Consider the following 23,465-nt stretch of genomic DNA (forward strand, 5'->3'; position numbering starts at 1 on the left):
CTGCGTCGCATTGGAAAAAATCGGATCTGTGTTGTTCAGACAGCCATGAAAAGATCAGATCCAGGTCACATATGAGCAAAAAAATCGGATTTGGGTCACTTCATGCTGCAGTGTGAACGTAGCCTTAAAGAAAGATTCAAAAGCAGCAAGACTGTTGAAAATGACTGCGACCAACTATACAGGAAGCGGGAAGTTACCAAAGAATTCAAATGCATGAGATATTTGAGGTATATATGTACGGAAGAGAATTAGGGCCAGTGGAAAAAAAAAAAAAGTTAACTGATTTTTAAATTTTATTTCAGTTTAGTATGTGAAAAAAGTCAGAATTCTGACTTTTTTCTCATAATTCTGACTTTAATCTCAGAATTCTGACTTTTTTTATTGTCAAAATTCAGTCAGAATTCTCAACAAAAAAGTCAGAATTCAAAAGTCAGAATCAGTAAACTTTTTTTTTTTTCAGTGGCCCTAATCATCTTCCGTAATATATGAGAGGCTTGTATATACCTGAAATTTGCCAGATGTAATTTTATAGATTTTCTTAGGTTTGTTCTACCTGGAAATAAAGATTAGATTTTTTTTTCTTTTTAAGTCAACACCGGCTAGAGTGACGACTAATTTGGTAAATTCACAGAGTTATAATTTTTGTTCCTTTCATATGAACATTTGGACAATTTATAATTTATCAGCAGTTTCTTAAAAACATTGCAAAAGTATTTTCTGTGTTTAATGTCAGACAAGAGTTCTGCTACTAATCAGGCACCTTATTCATTTCCTCTGTTAATCTCATGGCCACTTCTATAGCACTTTTCCCATGAGTGAACAAAGCAGTATCATCTGCATACATGATAATATACATATCACAAATAATGAAATAAACATGACTCTCTATAAATGTGGTGCTGTGTAGTTATTTTCTAACTGAAATACAATGAAATAGAAAAAGCATGAGAGCACAGACCTTAACCAAGCAGCAAGTTTGTGATTTACAAATACATAAAATGGATCATAACCACATTCTAATGAATTGTTCTTTGACATGAGGCAGAGCTTTGGTAACAACATCCTTAAAATCTCTTCATAATTTTATAAATAAGGCGCAGCATGTGTCTGCAGTCTCTGGTGTTTGTTCTGCTCTCACCCTATTCATTCAAAGCTCCAAACCTGATTCATCTCATTCTGATCTGAATCGAAGGTCATTTTTGAGGTTTAGATCTTCCAAAATTACTTCATAACTGCCTTTCACAAATAGGCTGCATATATAGTGGATGGTAAATGGTGATTATGAGTATATATATATGTCTGTTGCTGCCACGGTTAGCTTATAAAATACTACAGGAAGTTGGATATTTGGAGGTAAAAACCTTGTTTTCCACTCCGTAGACATAGAAGCCATAGTCCTTCCCACTGTACCAGTAAAGAGCGTGAGTGAGGGGCACCAGCTCGATGGTCTGACGCTGTGAAAGAAAAGATGAAGATCATGATTTTAGCCTCTCTTAAACACTCAACTGTTTTAAAAGGCAAAAAAAAAACAATCTACCGCAGCATGCTGGTGGACCCAAAGTCTTTAGCTGCAGCAACATTAGACTGAAATAAAGAAAAAGTCTTTTCTGTCCAGCTTTAGACTAGTAACACATATATCTATATGCAACGGGAGACATAAGCCCCATTTACACTACCCTTGAAAAACCGATCCATGCCGAGACCGGTCCGAGCTCGGATCAGTTAACCAGGCCGAGCTTGGTTCTGACGACCGTTGACACATCACGCTATCTCAGTTCCTCAACTCCTCGCCTCCGAGTGACAATCTGCGGTATTACTGCCAGTATTAAAGGAGGAAATCAAGCAGTTGGTGGCGGTAATGCACCAAATTTTGTTTGCCAACCGCCATAAAACACAAGAAGAAGAAGACGAAGAAGGAGGGAATCAAGCAAATCAAAATGGCGGCGCCCGTCACATTCAGAAAGTTATGCTTGATTATTGTTGCTGTACTTCGGTGTTATTGTTTACAATATTGCGTGGAGAAGATTTTGATTGTTGTTTATAGTTGAAGAAGTTGTTCTTCTTCTGTTTCTGGAGGGGAATAACCGCCAACTACTGGAATAGAGTTTGAATCGGGATGTGCAGCCAGACGGAGATGACCCGTTCTGCTCATGCGCTCTTGTTATCAGAGAACCGAGCCAGAGAAAAACCGAGCCGAGCCCACCTCTGGAACTGGTCTGCAGTTATCTCGGTTCGGTTGTGTCTAGCTTGGTTCTGTTCAGTTTGCTTTCCATTTACACACGATAAGTTATCTCAGTTACTGAGCTGGGACCGGTCTTGGCACGGTTTTAAAGTTATACTATGCAACTGGTGTTGATTTTCCAGTGAGGCTCCCCCCTAGAGGGCGAAAGTAAAAGTGCACTGTCGTAAATATGCTCAGCTGTTCTCCTGGTTTCTCAGTCAAGCCAGGCGCGGTTGTTTTGAGCTTAGCAGACAGGCGAACGCAACGAATCACCATGTCTACTGCGGTAAGTGACTATTTTGTTCCAATTTTCGAGTTTGAAAATTCTCGCTGGTTGCGCCATGATAACTGCACAAATATCGCCACTGCGCTAGCAACGAGCATGCCTTTCATTGAGGGCGTGTAGCAGTTCTCGCCGTAAAGCAAGATCGACTCTCGCGATGCACAAGACTTCTGAGCCTGTGGGTGCGGGCCGAGGGCTCCTGCAATTGCAAGTACAGTATTTCCCCTACAGACCACAAGGGCGACTGAGAAAACCTTTGTTCGACCTGAAATGACTCATTTAATCATCCAAAACTTTATGGAACACATTAATTAACTGAAAAATGTTGCATAGTATGCCTTTAAAGGGTAGTGTAAATGGGGTATAAATGCAGGACCAAAAAAGTACAAGATAACAAGCACCATGATTCCCTGTATAAAAGGAGGGGTTTTAGCTGTGTGTTGCTCTGAATATACATATGTGTGTTTATACTCAGATAGGATGGAAGGAGCCTGGTTGAGCCTGAGCCTGGTTCTGCTGGAGGTTTCCTGTTAAAAAGGAGTTTTTCCTCTCAACTGTCGCTACAAGTATGCTTAGTGTGAGGGTTTGCATTTGAGTCAAAGAGCCAATGCAATCAACTGGTTTTCCGTAGATAGACAACTTTGAATCAATCTGACTGGATGATCTGGTGAACTAGAAAGTGCCTTGAGATAAATTGGCACTATATTAATAGACTGAATTAAAGGACAAGAGCAATATAAAAAAAGCTTCCATCCAGGAAGCTTTTTCAATTCCAATTGAATTGGATGGGAAGCGAAACGTCTTCAAGCTTGGAAACAAAGTCCAGTGGTTTGTTTTTTAACTTTTTTGGAATGTCTATGACCTGGATGACTGCGAATCTTCACTAGCATAGACAACAGCAATAATCTTCCATAAGAAACTGCCCATCAATGTGGGAACTTTTATAACTTAATTACCAAGCTATCTTTAGTTCAGGCAGAAGGAACATTTTAGATGTCAAGGAATAAATGTCCCAGCTGATGCCACCCAAGATCAAAGTAGGAAGCTCCAAGAAATGTTCAAAAAACAAAGTGCTATATCTCCTACTCTACAGGCCTCAGCAGAACAAAATGGCAGTACAATTTTTAAACAAAATTGTATCTGGATGAAGGACAGGACATCTAAGACAATTTCCTCTGGACAAACATATCAGCAAAGACACTCCACCAGCATGATGGGTGTAGGATGATGATTGGAGCTCTACCAGAGCCACAGGACCCAACCATGGAGAGGAAACGTAAATGTATTGCAGGCCATGAGAGCTGAAGCTTGGTCCAAACTGGACCGCCAATAGAACCATTATACAGCAATACAGATGTAGTGGCCGAGTCAAAGGTCCAGACCTCAGTATGACTGATGTGCTGTTGTAGGACCTTCAGAGAGCAGAGCTGGATGTCCTGAAGATGTTTTTAAACAGTTCATTACCTGTTGGAGGATGCGGCTGGTGGAAGTGAAGCGACAAAGATGCTCGTTTATCAGTTTTGTTGAGACGTCACAGATCTCCTGATCAGGGAAACCTACGATTGGATAAACCTAGCAGAACAGAAAGGAGAAGATGCAATGTTTAATAGTTTAATCTTCTTTAAACTCATCCCCTGGACCCCAATGGCCCCCTTTCTTTAGTGGAAGATGTAATTAACCATTCTTAATTAGAACGAAGGTATCAAACCTCTTATTTCCATCTTCTTTATGGTGAAGCATTAGTAAGAAACTTAGTTTCAATGCATAAAATCCAAAGAGTAGATTCTGGCTGCTAAGACAGAGAATTAAGCATTTGGAACTTAATCATAAACAAAAGAAGAGGTTGCTTTACCAGTACATTCTCATCAATAAAGAACGGGTCTCCTGACACCTTCTCAAACTTCTTGTCTGGAAAGTCCGGCTGACGGTCTGGAATGAAGTTACTGACGTTGTTTTTCCTAAAAACCGGTCATGAATAGACAAAAAAACTGTGAAGAACAGGCTGTTCAGAACCGATTCTTGTGCGGGTTTTACTAACGCACCATGTGACTGTGAGCTGGATGAAGTGCAGCAGGTTCTGGGCCCCGTGACAAACGGAGCATGTCTTGTAGCCGTCCCCACGGCAACTCAAACACCTGGAGGTAAATAAAAAAATATGAAACATCATTCTGTGTTTTCTGGGTCATTGGTTTAATTTCAATTTTGTGTCATCGTGGAAGTTCCTCCATCTTTTCCTCCGTGTTAGTATTTATTTATTTGAAGGTCTTCACACGATACATTTATAATTTAACTTTTTTGTGATGTTTTTTTTTTTGGGCATTAGGTTGTTTACTATTATGGGTGCACACATTTAGTAAACACCTTTTGTTTGTTTGAATTAACTGCTTTTCTTCGCTGAGTTATTATTTATGTTTATGCATTTTTTGTCTTTGTCTCATCTCCCACCCCTCCTTGTTTGGGTAGGCTAGCCTTTGAGTATAAATTCCCCTGTGTGTTCAGTGTGTGAGGCCAGTTTTTTTGGTTTGTTATCCTGAGTTAGGTATGCCTTAGTTGTTTCCTTTGGGCACATTTTGGTATATTTTTTTAGATTTGATGTAAGTCCTTTTGTGAAGAATTTATTTGGACTTTTTTATTTGTCTTTGTCCTTGTGCCTTACTGGACAGACCTCCAGTCATTGTAGTTGTTTTCTAGTTATATCTAAGCAGTGTTTTATTGTTGCCCCCTAGTGCTAGTCTTATTTCCCCTTAGCTCCCTTCTAGTTGCTTCTATTCACACCTGCTCCCTATCAGCTGATTGGCCCATTCATTGTTCTATCTCCCATATATACACCTCCTGTGCAGTTCCTCGTTGTTGAATTCTCTTCATTACTTAAAGGTGTACTATGCAACCGGTGTTGATTTTCCAGCGAGGCTCCCCCCAGAGGGCGAAAGTAAAAGTGCACTGTCATAAATATGCTCAGCTGTTCTCCTGGTTTCTCCGTCAAGCCAGGCGCGGTCGTTTTGAGCTTATCAGACAGGCGAACGCAACGAATCACCATGTCTACTGCGGTAAGTGACTATTTTGTTCCAATTTTCGAGTTTGAAAATTCTCGCTGGTTGCGCCATGATAACTGCACAAATATCGCCACTGCGCTAGCAACGAGCATGCCTTTCATTGAGGGCGTGTAGCAGTTCTCGCCGTAAAGCAAGATCGACTCTCGCGATGCACGAGACTTCTGAGCCTGTGGGTGCGGGCCGAGGGCTCCTGCAATTGCAAGTACAGTATTTCCCCTACAGACCACAAGGGCGACTGAGAAAACCTTTGTTCGACCTGAAATGACTCATTTAATCATCCAAAACTTTATGGAACACATTAATTAACTGAAAAATTTTGCATAGTATGCCTTTGATTACTTCGGTTTATTCAGTGTCTCGTTTATTTATTTTTTTTGTCGATCGGTTCTGTTAGCAACAAAGTTTAGCAAGAAATCATCTCTGCCTATATAGCTCTGTATCTGGGCCCTCAAAAAGTATCCACTAATCCTAACAGAGGTCATTATCTGCTCTGGTCTGCCTTGAATCAAATTTAAAAGGAACTTAAAAAATGTTTTTGTAGTTCAGACAAGCTAAGGATTCTGCCAGTCAAGAAATCAGCGGCATGACACCCTTTTTTTAATCACATTCAGTATCGGGTGATTGTTTACACAACATGCCAAAAATTAGTTTATGGGTGCTCCCTGTGCTCAGCTTTGTCCCAATACATCAGTACCCCATGACTGCATAGTCAGTCAAGTGTAGATAACGGGGGTCTGTCTTATACTGGAAATATGAGGCATAAAGAGTAAAACATAATGGTTATAGTATAGATCCCTGTGGTGCTCATGTTCATCTGGTCCATAAAAAATTAACCATTTAGTCTTAAAACATGGTCTGTTGATCAGGCAGTCATTGATTCCTAAAATCAGCTGAGTCTTCTGGAGGTTCCTGAGATAAAAAATCTGACGGAATTCTCTAAAAAAAGGAAACCAAAAACATGATCCATACTGTGTCCCTTCAGTCTCAAGATGCCAGTAAAGCAACAGTGGGTCTGAATGTTCGCAAAATCCCAACCGATAAAATATGAAGAAGAAAAAACATTTCACCTCTTGCGACCTCGTCCGTGACAGCGAGTGCAGCGTTTGTTTCTAGCCCGACCATGGCCATGGCAAAAAGTGCAACGTTTCTGAGGAAACGGGAGAGCTGGAGTTAGAAAAACTGCTTGATTTTAAACTTTATGATTTCAACAGAAACTCCTCCAAAGATGAAGGCTCTTATGACTCAAACCAGAGAACTTTCACCTAAAACTCGACAGTCTGATCTTGTGCTTAGAAATGAAGGCTATTTCATGCGAGATATTGCTAAGAAATTGAAGATTTCCTACAACGGTGTGTACTACTCCCTTCAGAGGACAGCACAAACAAGCTCTAACCAGAGTAGAAAAAGAAGTGGGAGGCTGCGTTACACAACTGAGCAAGAAGATAAGTACATTAGAGTCTCTAGTTTGAGAAACAGACGCCTCACAGGTCCCTAACTGCCGTCTTCATTAAATAGTACCAACAGTAGCCTGTTTGTGCTGTCCTCTGAAGGGAGTAGTACACACCGTTGCAGGAAATGTTCAATTTCTTAGCAATTTCTCGCATGGAATAGCCTTCATTTCTAAGAAAAATAATAGACTGTCGAGTTTCATTTGAAAGTTCTCTTTTTCTGGTCATTTTGAGGACACAATAAGGACATTTCAATGTGACCCCAAACTTTTGAACGGTAGTGTATGTTAAGAGGGGGTAGACTCAGATTTCAGCTTTCAAAAACCTACAATTCAGCAATTGGGTTGATTCCTTCCCACTATCATTGCAACCCCCAACCCCCTTACAGGGGAACAGAAGACCATGCAACCCAGACTGACAGCTCTTTGGCTGATTTGGATCACATGCAGCCTAGTACCAGACGCTCTGGAGGGCTTTACCGTATTAACAGGACAAGCGGCGCAATTTAAATTAGACACTGCCGTCAGATAAAATGGGGTAATTTATAAATGTTTTAAATCAGGTTGGGTCTGGATTGGTTATCAGGTGGGTCCGGATCCAGACCACTAATTTGTGACCTCTGGTTTAGAACATAAAATTTCCCAAAACACCTGAATCGCAAAATGTAGCTTCCTCACTAGCAGCAATCAAGCTCTGCTAACGAGCTCATACTGAATTCAGTTGTGTTGAAGCAGTTTGATCTTCAGTTTCAAGCACGGTGAGTGAATCTTGATCAGTGAATGTGACCTTCTGAAGGTCTGCAGATGGACTTCATGTGTCATTGAACTAAACCAGAAACCTATTCAGTAAAACCCGTCTTTGAAAGGCTCCATCTCACCATGCCTCTGCCGAAGCAGCCATTGCAGCGAGTTCTTCCAAAGCCATGACATTTATGGCAGATCTGCAACATAAACACACCTAACTGTTACAGCTGATGCTAGGAGTGAGCAGAGCTGGAAAAAAAAGACCAAAAAAAACCCTGAACCTTCACAAATGACGAGTGCGGCACTCGGATCTTCTCCTTCTTGTCAGAGTACATCTGAGGCAGGGATACTGGGATGTCCCACGGTGGAGGAATCATTCCACACTGAGGACCATCCACCATCTGGCCTGATTAAAACAAAACAGAGAAATGTTTCTCCATCTGACATCTTCTATGTGTGGGCTTTAGTTCATCTGCAGGGACCTCAGAAGCAGTTTTCCACATCTTATGTTAGTTCTCATGTTTTTCTGTTGTCCTCTTTTGCCCTCTTGTGTAAGTGTGTATGTGTGTGTGTGTGTTCCTTTCCCCTTGGCTCCCTCGTTGTCTCCTCTCACACCTGCTCCTTGTCAGCTCGTTAGCCCTGCCTTTGTCTCTGTCAGCTATATATACTCTCCCTCTGCTGTTACTCCTTGTTGGTTCCTTGTCTTTGCTGTCTTCCTATGCTGTTGTTTACCTACCTCGTCTCTTCCTGGCTCCTCGTGTTTGGGTTTACCCAGATGTCCCCATAGTTCTGGTTTGCTTTTCATTATTAGTTGGATTTCTGCCTGTGTTTACTGTTTTGCCCCATTAAAACTCCTAGAAATCTCCTCAGCCTCTCTGCCTCTGCATTTGGGTCCTCAAAACCACAACCAAACTCTGACAATAAATAGCTGACTGAGACAAAGGCAGGCCTAACGAGCTGACAAGGAGCAGGTGTGAGAGGAGACAACCAGGGAGCCAAGGGGAAAGGAACACACACACACACACACACACACACACACACACACAAGAGGGCAATAGAGGACAACAGAAAAACATGAGAACTAACCTAAATCTAGAAATTACAACAAAACTGGAATTAAACCAATAAAACTAGAAAACAAGGAGCAAAGTACAACAGAACCAAGATCATGACATCATGCAATTTGCTGAGTTTTGTTGATGTAAAATCTAAGACTAATCCATCTGTATGATTTCACTGAATTTTTTCTGCAAAGTGCCTTGAGATGACACACAATGTAAATAGGCGCTATATAAATACACTGAATAGAACTGAAACAGAAAAACCATAATAAAGACCTCAACAGTATGTCCTTCCTTCCCACAGCCATAAATTTCCACAGAAACTCTCTGATGAACCGTGGTTATTACAGGTGCTGGTCATAAAATTAGAATATCATGAAAAAGTAGATTGATTTCAGTAATTCCATTTAAAAAGTGAAACTTGTATATTATATTCATACATTACATACAAACTCATATATTTCAGATGTTTATTTTGTTTAATTTTGATGATTACAAATGACAACAAATGAAAATCTCAAATTCATCATATCAGAAAATTAGAATATTACTGAAGACCAATAAAAACAAAGGATTTATAGAAATGTTGGCCAACTGAAAAGTATGAACATGAAAAGTATGAGCATGTACAGCACTCAGTATTTAGTTGGGCCTCCTTTGGCCTGTATTACTGCAGCAATGCGGCGTGGCATGGAGTCGATCAGTCTGTGGCACTGCTCAGGTGTTATGATAGCCCAGGTTGCTCTAATAGTGGCTTTTAGCTCTTCTGAATTGTTGGGTCTGGTGTATTGCATCTTCTTCTTCACAATACCCCATAGATTTTCTATGGGGTTAAGGTCAGGAGAGTTTGCTGGCCAATTAAGAACAGGGATACCATGGTCCTTCAACCAGGTACTGGTAGCTTTGGCACTGTGTGCAGGTGCCAAGTCCTGTTGGAAAATGAAATCTGCATCTCCAAAAAGTTGGTCAGCTGCAGGAAGCATGAAGTGCTCTAAAACTTCCTGGTATGTGGCTGCGTTGACCCTGGACCTCAGAAAACACAATGGACCAACACCAGCAGATGACATGGCACCCCAAACCATCACTGACTGTGGAAACTTTACACTGGACTTCAAGCAACGTGGATGAAGTGCCTCTCTTCTTTTCCTCCAGACTCTGGGACCTTGATTTCCAAAGGAAATGCAAAATTTACTTTCATCAGAGAACATGACTTTGGACCACTCACCAGCAGTCCAGTCCTGTTTCTCTTTAGCCCAGGCAAGACGCTTCTGACGCTGTCTGTGGTTCAAGAGTGGCTTGACACAAGGAATGCGACAGCAGAAACCCATGTCTTTCATACGTCTGTGTGTGGTGGTTCTTGAAGCACTCACTCCAGCTGCAGTCCACTCTTTGTGAATCTCCCCCACATTTTTGAATGGGTTTTGTTTCACAATCCTCTCCAGGGTGCGGTTATCTCTCTTGCTTGTACACTTTTTTCGACCACATCTTTTCCTTCCCTTCGCCTCTCTATTAATGTGCTTGGACACTGAGCTCTGTGAACAGCCAGCCTCTTTAGCGATGACCTTTTGTGTCTTGCCCTCCTTGTGCAAGGTGTCGATGGTCGTCTTTTGGACAACTGTCAAGTCAGCAGTCTTCCCCATGATTGTGTAGCCTATAGAACTAGACTGAAAGACCATTTAAAGGCTTTTGCAGGTGGTTTGAGTTAATTAGCTGATTAGAGTGTGGCACCAGGGGCCATCAATTTTGAACCTTTTCACAATATTCTAATTTTCTGATATGATGAATTTGAGATTTTCATTTGTTGTCATTTGTAATCATCAAAATTAAACAAAATAAACATCTGAAATATATGAGTTTGTATGTAATGTATGAATATAATATACAAGTTTCACTTTTTAAATGGAATTACTGAAATCAATCTACTTTTTCATGATATTCTAATTTTATGACCAGCACCTGTATTGAGAAACTATGAGAAACTAATTATTACCGAACTGAACCTAATTGAACATTTCAGTTTTAAAGTAAACTGTTCTGAACTTACTGCTAGCATCAGATCTAGCGTGACGGCAGATATATTCTAGTTTGTTGTGATGGTTTACCGTTGTAGGGCTCAAACTGCCAGGCGCTGGTTCTGGTCTCGGTGTAGGTCTCCAGTCTATACTGCAGAAGGAGGAGGAGTCAGAAAACAGAGGACAGTTGGAGGAACGGTGGATTTATGTTGGAGGAAAGTCAGAAACTTTTCCTAAAGGCTTGTTAGTTTCTGACTTCTGGGAGCACTTAATCATGCAGCATATTGTCCTGTTGATGACTCAGAGATCAGTGACAGCTTAGGGTAACAAAGAGCAACCAGTTTGTTCCTGAATGCTGCTGTTCTTCTCCCTGCAGCAGTGTTGGAGCCTGGGTCTGATCCTACATAACCTGATTCACAAAGTCTTTACAGGATAATTAAATACAGAAGAGGGGCTGCACAATACATCCCAAATATATCATTACTAGTGCTGAGAGTGGCGTCTACTGCAGGAGTTTGCCCTGCAATCAAAGGGTTGTCAGTTTGAGCTCCGGCTTTTAGTGTCTTGTGTCCTTGGGCAAGACACATAACCTGCATTACCTTCTGATGTTGGTCAGATGCAGGGGGGGGATTTACCATTAGGCAATATAGGCAATTGCCTAGGGCCCCAAGTTCCTGGGTGTCCCATGAAACTCTCATAAACAGCTATTCCTTATTTGTGCACATTAAGTTTAAAAAAAAAATCCTTTCACTAAAATGTCATCAGAACGCTTAGAATAAGTGTGTCTAAGCGGTGTGAAGAGCAGTGTTGCCAGCTTTGAGCTTTTGTGGCTATATTTAGTGACTTCTCAGACCCCTCTAGTACTTTTATTTTTAAAAAGCTCCTAGCGCCAAATCGAGCGACGTTTTTCTGCTACTGGAGACTTTGGAGACAACATCTAAAAGCAGCGAACTCTGCTCTCCAGAGCAAGTAGATTGGTAACCCCGCCTCCTGCTCTCCTCTATCTTGTCTGCTGTCATGATTCATGCAGCTATTATTTCATCCAAATGAAAAATGGAGAACAGATAAGCAGATCATGGCTTGTCTACAGTGAAAAGAAGGACTGGGTTATTTACTTTGGCCTTTTTGGAAACACAGGAAGGAGCAATCAGCTAAGTGAGCTTAGTGCTGGGAAAAAATCTTTCATTCCTTTAGAGACAGCATGAAAAGTCAGCTGAGTACAAAACATAGAGAGGAAAACAAGAAGAGAGGGACAAGAAGAGAGGGACACAACCTAGAACAGATAATAGATGTCTATTCTATTAACATCTCTCTATCTATTTCATGGATCTGTTTTATGTGTTGTTTTTTCAATTCAGAGGGCCCCCTGCCTGTCTTTGCCTAGGGCCCCAAATTTCCTAAATCCGGCCCTCGTCAGAGGGCCCAGTGGCGCCAGCCTTGCTTCTGTAGGTGAGCCCCAGGGCGGCTGTGGCTATAATGTAGCTTGCCAATGTGAGTGTGTGTGTGAATGACTGAATGTCTTCTGACTTGACCAAAGCACTATATAAGTACAGGCCTTTTACCATTATTACAATATTACTGGAAGCACTATGTACACGTTACCTGGACTGAAATAAGTCTAACAGTTCCAGCTGCATGCATTTAGAGATGTCATTCAAATCGTATTTGAATCTACATAAAATGCTTTAGAAGGTAAAGAGGCTCTAATGAGAAAATCTGTATTTTATTTTCCATTTTCTGTAAAAATGATTTAGCTGAGGTCCATGTCTGCTGCGATCCCAAAGCAGAAACACATTACAGGTTATTCAACACAAGTAATAGCATTATGATAATATGAATCAAAATACTGCAGTCTTTCCTGGTACCATGCAGACCTGTTCCTCAGCATTCAGCCTTAAGAATATATCAGCTCTGATGCATAAAGCTTATCATTACTGTAATGTTAGAAAAGAGAAAGAGGAACTCGAACCCTGTAAACGGTGATGGGTTTGAGAGTTTTGAACGTGAGGTTTCTGGCTGGTTTGGAGCTGTACTTCCATTTGGATTCCACGAACTTCAGCAGAGCCTCTCGGGCCACGTCCTCCGACACCGACGGGACTCTACAGGAGAAGAGAACAGCTCAATGTTCCTCATGTCATTCAGAGCTCTTATCAGATAAAAAAACTGGTTTGGTTTTACCTGATGTTGGGGACTGAAGTGCTCCTGTTGAGTTCAGGTTGGGGGTTATAGGCAGGGGGCGGGGGGTACAACGGCTCTTCATCCTCCAGACCTAAACATCAACACAGGGAGGGGTGTGCTGTACTGTACCGTCATATTAGAAGGCCAATGTTACTGTAACACGATTGTTCCAATACTGTAAGAATCTTCTATTTCATATTAAGCATTGAAACGTTCATAACTAAACAGTGTGAAAGATTCTTTAAAGGAAACAAAAGAGTTGACGTTACAGGATGTAGGTCACATTCACTTTATATATATTATATTATAAACCAATTAAAACCAATTAAAAATCAGCAGGTTGGTATAAAGAAAATCAACAACCAGTAAAGGTCCGGAGACATTTTTAATTATAATCTGTTTTTTTAAACAGAATTTAACACTAAAATAAAATTAGGTGTTTATGCATCCATGTTATACATTTAATTTTAATAAAAAATAAAAATAAAAAGACATTTTTTCCATTTTAAAATCTGAAGTGTTTTTTTAAGTAGAGAACAAAAATCGTTCATTTTGGTATATAGACAATTTCCTGATTCCCATATTTTATAAAACACCTGAACTTAGCGTTTCTTATTTTTTGTTCTTTTTTCTGTCTTAACCCTCTCAGGCTCAAATTAAGTTGTAGTTGCAGGAAAAATCGGATATTTGGAGAAAATGATCATATGGGGTTGTACCGGTAATATACAATTCAGACTTTTTTTTGAGAGACCTTCACATGCAATGAATTCTGGAATGTTGCAGATTTGTAACAGTTGCCTGGAGTGGTAAATTAACACTGAATCTGATATGAACATTAACTTTATTTGAGTGTCACAAACAAAAAATTAACAAAACAAAATTCGAAAAAAAAACATTTTCTCTCACAAAATTAGAGACAACTTTTTCTCAAACTTTTTCTCCACCGACATCTAAAAACCTCTTGAGAAGGCCGTTTCTGTTAAACTGTTGCTCAAAATATAGGCAAACTAGTAGATAAAGCATGTAGCATCCATTGGTACCTGTTTGGGGACACGTTGCGAATCCACAACATTGAAATCGAGATGCATCTGGTGAAAAACCCACAGGAGATAAAATCTACTCGTTGGCATGTGTCATATCTATACACATTCATGATTCATCTTATGTAGTATTGATTTCAAAATAATGGACATTTGTAGTGATATTTACATAAAATTGGTGCTTAGAAAATCTGTTTCAGTGACACCAAGGACTCAGCCATGTATAAAGTGAGTCAGCAGTGCTATCTGATGAGCTGGAGAGAAACTGTTTGTTGCAAATGCACAACTAAGTCCTTCTGTTGTACTTCTGAGTAACAAAAGCTCTTACAATATGGATATGGAGTAATTAGCTAAGTGGCATTTAGCTGTTGCAAATCTGCAACATCTGCCTGGAGAGGGTTAATGTTGGCAGTGGGCTTTAGGCTGCCCTGCAAGGCTTTAAACCTGGGTTTGAATGGAGACTAAGCCATTCTCAAGCACATATCAAGGTGCTCATTCTGAGCCTAGATCCAGATTTATTGTTGATTCTGTTCATGGTGGAGAATCCTGCTTCACAGCAGCAGGTTGAGCCAAACATCCTCTAAATGTGCTGGGTCATCTTTGAGCACCATTTCACTTTTCTTTCACCAGTTCACCGCAGTTCTTCCAGCAGTCCACAGTTTCTCTGCTCTCTTTTTCTCATCGTCTTCTCCTTCTTTCCCATCGCCCGGCTTGCCACAGGTTTGCCTGCTGTGTCTAAAAGTAGCAGCAGCAGCAACCCTGGGCTTTACCGTGTTAACAGCGGCGCAAGTGAAATTAGACACTGCCGTCGGACAACATGCGGTAATTTATAAATGTTTTAAATCAGTCTGGGTCCGGATTAGCCATCAGGCTGGTTCAGATCCAGACCACGGTCCACTAATCTGTGACCTCTGCAATAAATCATCACTGTTTGGGTCATGTTGCTTATTTGGAGAATATCCACACCCAACTTTCCAAGCAGATTTCTTATTTTTTTCCTAGATGAATTTGTCCCTAATAGTGTGGCTCTACAGAGCAGCATCACCTTCTCTCAGGCTGATCTTGAATGGGGCAAATTTTAGCTTCTAGCTCCTATTCATTCCCCTTTTTTGAGATAAACAGTAGAAGCACTATCCAGGGTAGGTAAGAACAAATGTCATTAAAAGTATAAAGGATAAACCTGGACTACAGCAGTCCCAAAAAAAATAAATAAATAAAAAAAATAAAAAATAGGTTTAATGAATGGCTGAATACCCCCATTATAAAACCCAAAACATATGAAGGTGTGTAGATTCAAATGTGTTCCAAGTACATGACGACCTGTCATTTTTAAAAATCTCCCTGAGGTGGGCTATGCCTATACTACGGAAGAGGATTAGGGCCACTGAAAAAAAAGAAAAAAAAAGCTAACTGATTTTAAAATTTTATTTCAATTTAGTATGAATTCTGACTTTAATCTCAGAATTCTGACTTTTTTCTTAGAATTCTGACTTTAATCTCAGAATTTCAGATCTCAATGTAGATGGGCACCATGAAGGAAGATGTGGAGCACTCAGCTTCACTGACAAAGATGTGAGTTGTTTGGGAGGGCCAGTGACACATTGGTGGAAAATGAGGGAATTAGGCAACTTTTTACGTGCCTGAGGGGTCCCCTCATTAATGGAGGAGCAGAAGGTCATTAAAACAAGAGAGCTAGTCTCTAAAACAGACATGGCTATGGCTTGATGCTAACATGTTTGTTATCTGTCAGAATTCTGAGAAAAAAGTCAGAATTCTGAGATTAAAGTTAAAATTCTGAGATAAAAGTCAGAAATCTAACTTGTTTCCCATATTAAACTGAAATAAAATTTAAAAATCAGTTAACTTTTTTTTTTTCCAGTGGCCCTAATCCTCTTCCGTACTATACAACCTGTCACGCAAGGAATTGCTTAAAATTGTAAAGGTCCTATGCAGCATCTAGGAATGGCAGGAGGTCACTATGAAAAATAAAAAAATCCATAGGAAGAATCTATCTTCCTCTTTCTACCTCTTTCCTTAATGATTGCACTTCTCATTTCCACTACTGGCACGGTTCTACTTTGGCTTAAATGTCTTTAAGAGATTCACCCAAATCAGCATCAGTCTCAGACTCACCTCCTTTATTATTGCCCTGGTATCCATGTATGTCCTCCAGCCAGCCAGGAGGGGGCGCTGATGGGCCCTCTTCAGGTATGTTGGGATCAAATTTTTCTGAAACACATAAGTATGATGATGGGTCATAGATAGACTTTTCTATGTTTCTGTCCTTCTCTTATAATGTTAACCTAATCAGTCCAAACTGATTCAACACAGAATTACAATCCCAAATTAAGGTGGAACGATTTTGGCAAGAATCAAAATTTAGATTTTTTTTTTTTAACAACAAAAATTGAGACTGACATTTTTTTATTCATATCACAGGCAAAGGTGTTTGTCTCCATGACTTTATTGTTTTTGTGCTGGTAATGCTTCCTTATCCAAAGTACATTGCTGTGTAACTTAATTTCTGTGTGGAAAAGCGCTTCTATCTCACATGCACGGACATGCACGCCAGCTTCAATACTCCAAAGCCACTTAATGTGTTTTACTGTCCCTCAAAAGGCTAAATGAGAAAATCTGTGTCTAACTCGACCAAAAATCAAGTGCCTCCGAGACTTGGAAATTGAGTCTAACAGTAACGGTCTAATTAAGAAGAAGACGATTGGTTCCCATGGCTCTGCTCTGGTGGGACCTTTAGCAGCTGGGTATCAATCAAAGTCAGACCTGAAATGACAGCGTTGGTATGATCCAGTTTCTGTTATAAGGTTATAAAAAAGTTAACTTCAAAAACAGGAAACCTTTGGAGCAATTGTCTCCTCCTGCTGGTCAGCAGCTAAAATAAGATGGGCCATTTCCTCACCAATGTTTTTTTGGGAAACAAGAAGAGTAGTAGAAATGAGAAAAATCTGCTATTAAGGTAAAGCTCCTTTAAGCAGTTAAAAAGCTAGGAGCTGCATAAAACGCACCCTTGAAAAGCAGCCGGCTGCATCATTCGGGGGAGGGCCTTGACGGTGATGGTGCTTCAACAAGCAGTCTTATAACAGAAACCTAGCAGCTATGCTATGAGGTTCGCATCAAGCAGTGACAAAGGAAGGTTTAAAGTCTAAACCACAGATTTATCTTCATGTTCTTACAGCATTTTGGTGAAGATTCTCAGTCATCCAGGTCATAGTCATTCCAAAAAAGCTCAAAATCAATCCACTGGACTTTTGTCCCAATCTGAAGACTTTTCGTTTCCCAACCAGGAAGATTTTTCAATTCAAAATTTCAGAAATAGTGTTGAGTTTGAGGGTCTATAGAGTGGACCAAAATAAAGGCTTGTTTTGGCTTAGAAAACATGTAAATTGAACCCGATGAGCGGCTCTGCCCCTTTGGTCCATCCCATTACAGGGGAACAGAGCACCTCGCCTATTTAGCCAGGCCAACAATTCCCTTTAACAACCCCCCCTTTCAGACACATAGACAGGTTTTGTTTATTACAGACTAACAAAGACAACAAACGACCCCCATTCCAATGTGAATACCAGATTTAGTCCGCACACTGCAGAGATATTGGAATCTGAGCTTAAAGGTATAGAAGACAATCTTTTATTTCCGAGTGGATCATCTAAATAAGTGGTCCTCCTAATTATCAATCATTCTGGTGATATGTTTGCGTAAGACGGTCCAACGTGCTCGTCCTGTTAGCTATCTTTTTCTGCACATGCGCACTTTCAGGCGTATAAATGTGGTGAGCTATGGTTTCAGACAGTCATTGAAGCTCACCTTTCTCACCGTGGTTCTTTGAAACCAAAGTGTATTACGAAGTGTATTAGAAGAAAAGAAAGGCCTCAGAAGAGGCAGATATATCCCAGAATGCTTTGCACAGTATGGGATTTCCTGTCACAGCGGCTGGCTGTTGCCATAGGATTGTTATCTGACAACTACTAACAAAGATGGCGCAGGCACCACGCAGTGAAGGAGGAGATATGTGACCAACAGGGAGCAAAAAGCAGTGATCATCTGTTACCTGAGTTCACTATAAAGTAAATTATATAGTCCCGCTCTATATAGTGATGGAGGGATTTAGGGGTGAGGGTGAACGTTTGGGCACAGGAAGCTTGTATGAGCTATGAGAACAGCAGCATTTCAACAGATGAGAAGAAATGCATGAGGAAAAATGGACTCCTGCACGCTCTCGCACGCGTTTAATAGGCGTTTCCTCTCGGGAGCGGGTACAGGGTGATGCATTGTGTATATTTTTAAAGTGGAGAGTGCGGGTCTTTTAAAAAATTTGCGAAAATCCTCGACAATACCTTTAAATGTCAGCCAAACTCATTTACACAGGGAAAGATAAAACTTTTACATAAATTAAACATTATTCTCCACATATCTGAATACGTAACCATTAAAACACAAATTTTCATTAATTTCAGACAGAGATATTCACATGTTTATATTATATTAAACTGCGCTTCCAATTTTTACCTCTGAGCACAGAGCAGCCGGCTTGCTCGGACTCGTGATGAATCATGGGATACCCAAGGCTATGTAGGAAAGACTGGACCCGTCCTTCAATACGAGCAAAAGGAAGGCTGCATTTGTCAACTGCGTAATGAGGAGCCTTCCAATCCGAACAGGCCTCTGCGCCGAACTATGATGTAATCGACAGAAAAATCTGACCTTTGAAGGTTGCAGCTACTGAATTCATACTCAGCAACAGAGTAATGGGAGCAACTAGTTATCATGAAAACGGATGACTGGACATATTGATATGTTTTCCTGTACTTCCATGTCCTCGCCATAGATTTGATGCTAAGTATCTAAAAACATTTTTTTTTTCTCTGTAATATTGCAAGTTAACTATTGGAAAGGTAATCTGATCTCAAATGAAATGTGCTACTTTGAAATACTAGATATTATTTCAATCATCCCATCTGTGAGGTGACTTCAATTTAAAAGGCAAAAATAATCAAGCAGTGAAACATCCATTGTTGCTTTTAAATCATTTTTCACAACAAACAATGAAGATACAACAGTGATATTACAGTTTAAATTAAGAGTATATATGTAACCAAAAAGATCTGCATCATATCCTGTGTCAGAGCTGCTGTATATCTGAAGCTGTATATCTGAGTTGCATGCTTAATATCTCCAGGAAGAACATAGATCCAAACCATTAAAGATAAATAAGAAGAATGTTTCTTAAAGTAGCTGCATTTTATCGTCGTTAACTCAAGTTTAAATAACTTAATCTGTTTTCAATCAGATTTTACACAACAGGATAATTATGTTGCCCCAAAGCAAACACTAGCACCGCCTCCTCTGACTGTTTTTCAGCTTGTTGGGTTTCTTCACCCATTGGCAGATAAAAATACAAGCGGAGTCAGAGGCTGTAAGGCTCGCTGTAAACAATACCTCTGGCTGAGGGATAAAAATATAAGCGCAAAGGTGTTTCCCCACATAGATCCTAGCCTAGATGGATGGAGAGTAAGAACGGCGGGAGGGAGGGAGGGAGAGTTAGAGTCATTATTAAAAAAACAATCAGGGAGGGAGCGTGAGAACAAACACGACTACAGAAGCTATAACGACTTTAAACCCTAAAAGCATGTGGAACCCTGAGAACTTAACATAGATCATGTAGGGTTTAAACACCAACTACAGTCAGAAAGACCTTAGATCTGTTTTTATGGTTGTTTATCTAATGTGTCACTGGGGTGTCCTGTAGTTTTACTGGTGACCTGCTGGTTGATGGATGGATGGATGGATGGATGGATGGATGGATGGATGGATGGATGGATGGATGGATGGATGGATGGATGGATGGATGGATGGATGGATGGATGGATGGATTAATTGATGGATGGATTAATTGGTGGATGGATGGATGGATGGATGGATTAATTGGTGGGTGGATGGATGGATTGATTAATTGGTGGGTGGATGGATGGATGGATTAATTGGTGGGTGGATGGATGGATTGATTAATTGGTGGGTGGATGGATGGATGGATTAATTGGTGGGTGGATGGATGGATGGAGGGATGGATGGATGGATGGATGGATGGATGGATGCATGGATGGATGGATGGATTAATTGGTGGGTGGATGGATGGATGGATGGATGGATGGATTAATTGGTGGGTGGATGGACGGATGGATTAATTGGTTGGTGGATGGATGGATGGAGGGATGGATGGATGGAGGGATGGATGGATGGATGGATGGATGGATTAATTGGTGGGTGGAAGGATGGATGGATGGAGAGATGGATGGATGGATGGATGCATGGATGGATGGATTAATTGGTGGGTGGATGGAGGGATGGATGGAGGGATGGATGGATGGATGGATGGATTAATTGGTGGGTGGATGGATGGATGGAGGGATGGATGGATTAATTGGTGGGTGGATGGATGGATGGATGGATTAATTGGTGGATGGATGGATGGATGGATGGATGGATGGATTAATTGGTGGGTGGATGGATGGATGGAGGGATGGATGGATTAATTGGTGGGTGGATGGATGGATGGATGGATTAATTGGTGGGTGGATGGATGGATGGATTAATTGATAAGGGGTGAAATGTTATATGTCTAAATATCTTTAAAAGGTTTATGTGTATAAAAACATGTCCAAACTGAATAACATGTGCAAAGCTGACCTTCATACCATAAAGGCACACCTGCAAACTTTTTACAAAGCTCAGATTATTATTGCCACTCATTTGATGGATTAGCCTTTGTATCGGGGCGTATTTAGGAAATTTGGGGCCCTAGGCAAAGACAGGCATGGGGCCCTCTGAATTGAATAACCCAGTCCTTCTTTTCACTGTAGACAAGCCATGATCTGCTTCTCTGTTCTCCATTTTTCATTTGGATGAAATAATAGCTGCATGAATCATGACAGCAGACAAGATAGAGGAGAGCAGGAGGCGGGGTTACCAATCTACTTGCTCTGGAGAGCAGAGTTCGCTGCTTTTAGATGTTGTCTCCAAAGTCTCCAGTAGCAGAAAAAAGTCTCTAGATTTGGCGCTAGGAGCTTTTTAGAAATCAAAGTGCTAGAGGGGTCTGAAAAGTAGCTAAATATAGCGACTAAAGCGCTAAGTTGGCAACACTGCTCTTTGCATGGTTTGTTTTCAAATGGTTTGCTGCTGTCTGTTTGGACCTTTCTGAACATGTGCAGCAAATGGACTGATCCAATATGGTGGACACCGAAGGGGGGATGAGAAACACTTAATATTATAAGCGCTCTGATGGCATTTTAGAGAAAACATAATGAATGTGCACAAATAAGGAATAGTTGTATTAACTATACATGTAAACAGAGTTTTATGGGTTTTATGGAACTTTGGGCCCTAGGCAACGGCCTAGTATTGCCTAATGTGTTGCCTACTCTGTACACACAGTCATAGCAGATAAACCACAACATGCACATCTATTGCACACTTTTTTTTTCATTTACAGATCCTTATTTAGAATCTGCTTAAAGACCAGGCCTGATGTGTAGTGGAAAACCAACACTACACATCATCCTGAAAACACCATTCCCATAGTGAAACATGGCAATGGCAGCATCATGCTGTGGGGACATTTCACTTAAGCAGCAACAATAAAATGGGGAGAGTTTTTGGGGAAACGCATGGAGCTAAATCCAGGACTAGAAGACCTGAGGATAGGATGGAGTTACACCTTCCAGCGGGAATGCAAATACAAGCCACACTTTTCAGATTTATATTTCCATTAAATCATATGAAATGTGTAGCATTTACAACTAGAAATTGTTTCCCACTGATGTTGCCAAAAAAAAAACCCTGATGCTTTAAGGTCTGATATTTTATTGTGAAAAAGTTTTACAACTAAACATCAGCGGCGAATCCTTCCAAGTAATCTTTATACTGACCAGAGTCCCCGGGATCTATCTACAGTAAATAATTAACTAACATTTGGTAATAAAACATGAAGATCACATGAAGATCATCAACTGTTTGTTTTCTGTTTTCATATCTAAAACAAATGTATGGATTCCTCTGAAATAATCTGAGTTTAGCTGATAGATTTAGGATCCCAGGCATTAGAATTAAATTTATAGACATCTATCTATATATAGACATCTATTTATAGACATTGTATGTAATTTTTTTTAGGAAAATATGTAGGAATAATACATTCATTATGTATTTATTAGTCATTTTATATTTCCTAAGCTATTATGAAACAGTTTAAATTGCTCTTGTAGCTCTTTATTCTGATTGGTTAACCTCTAAGCGTTGACTCAGTGATTCTAAGCTCCGCCCACAAAACTCTGATAATTAGTTTACATTTTTTGAGCAGTTATTTCAAATATAAAGGTTAAGCTTTTAAATGATCCCTCACTAATGATGAATAAACAAAAAAATATAAATTTTATAAACAAAGAACAGATAAACAGAAAAAGAACAATATGTTCTAATTTACACATTTAAAGAATTAAAATTTACAGATTAAATTAAAGACTATAAATAACACTGCATAAAATATAAAGATGTTTATATAAGTTTTTAGTAAATATGTGTGTAATAATTAGTTAACTAACTAATGTAAATACTATGAGTGATTTAGTATTTATTTAAAAATGAAATAATTTAGTTACTTTTATTAAATGATGGTGCTGTTAGTAACTTCGCTGCTAAAAACAGATTAATTTTATTTATTAACAGAATTAATTAATTACACAGTAATTGGTTACTGTCTGCATAGCCTGAGGGTTAAAACTTTTAGTTTGTTCTAAAGTAGAATCTAGACTCTAGTTTATTCTACTGGTTCTATATCTGGACTGGTTCTCCTGGCATCCCGGCTGGCAGCATGTTTTTCTTTTTAACGAAATAAAAAATCAGATATAAATGGGATTTAATGTTCTGACCCAGTTCAGTTCGGAAAAGGAAAAACTACCAGAGGCGATGGTTGGACACTTCAGATCAAGTTTCAAACGTTAAAGTTTGGCGTCAGAATAAAAGTCTTAAACAAACTCACCGAGATCTTCGTCCATCTCGTCCATTTTTTCTGATGGACCTGCCCAGAACGCAAATAAACCTCCGCGAAGAAGGAAAACAACAAGATAAAGTAAAGCTGCGCAGAAACACGACCTTTCCGGTTAGACCTTTCACAATAAAGCTCTGTGAGGGCAGCTGCTTAGAGAGCGTAAGATAGGGGAGTAGGGGCTGGTATTACAATACTACTCCTACTATGAACCCAATAATGAAAAAAAAAAACAATCAATTCAGTTTATTTCTATAGCGCCAATTTACAACACACGTCATCTCAAGACACTTTTCAGTTCACCAGATCATCCAGTCAGATTGATTCAAAGTTTTCTATCTAAGGAAAACAAGTTGATTGCTTCGACTTGA

At 40.0% G+C, this 23,465-nt stretch overlaps 1 protein-coding gene across 1 annotated transcript; it reads right to left on the reverse strand.

The window, feature by feature from the left end:
- Window positions 1-572: 572 nt before the first annotated feature.
- Window positions 573-23,222, reverse strand: LOC119790942 (protein SSUH2 homolog). Its single transcript, XM_038296722.1, has 12 exons — window positions 23,089-23,222; window positions 16,173-16,268; window positions 13,000-13,090; window positions 12,791-12,920; window positions 10,912-10,972; window positions 8,030-8,154; window positions 7,883-7,945; window positions 6,625-6,704; window positions 4,547-4,639; window positions 4,357-4,462; window positions 3,969-4,076; window positions 573-1,454 (listed from the first exon to the last, which is right to left on the reverse strand). Exons 1-12 carry the CDS (start codon window positions 23,111-23,113, stop codon window positions 1,320-1,322), a joined length of 1,113 nt encoding a protein of 370 aa, XP_038152650.1. The 5' UTR covers window positions 23,114-23,222; the 3' UTR covers window positions 573-1,319.
- Window positions 23,223-23,465: the final 243 nt, after the last annotated feature.

This window comes from Cyprinodon tularosa, unplaced genomic scaffold (assembly GCF_016077235.1).
Source record: "Cyprinodon tularosa strain WSP-4 unplaced genomic scaffold, ASM1607723v1 ctg375, whole genome shotgun sequence".
Classification (NCBI taxonomy): Eukaryota; Metazoa; Chordata; class Actinopteri; order Cyprinodontiformes; family Cyprinodontidae; genus Cyprinodon; species Cyprinodon tularosa.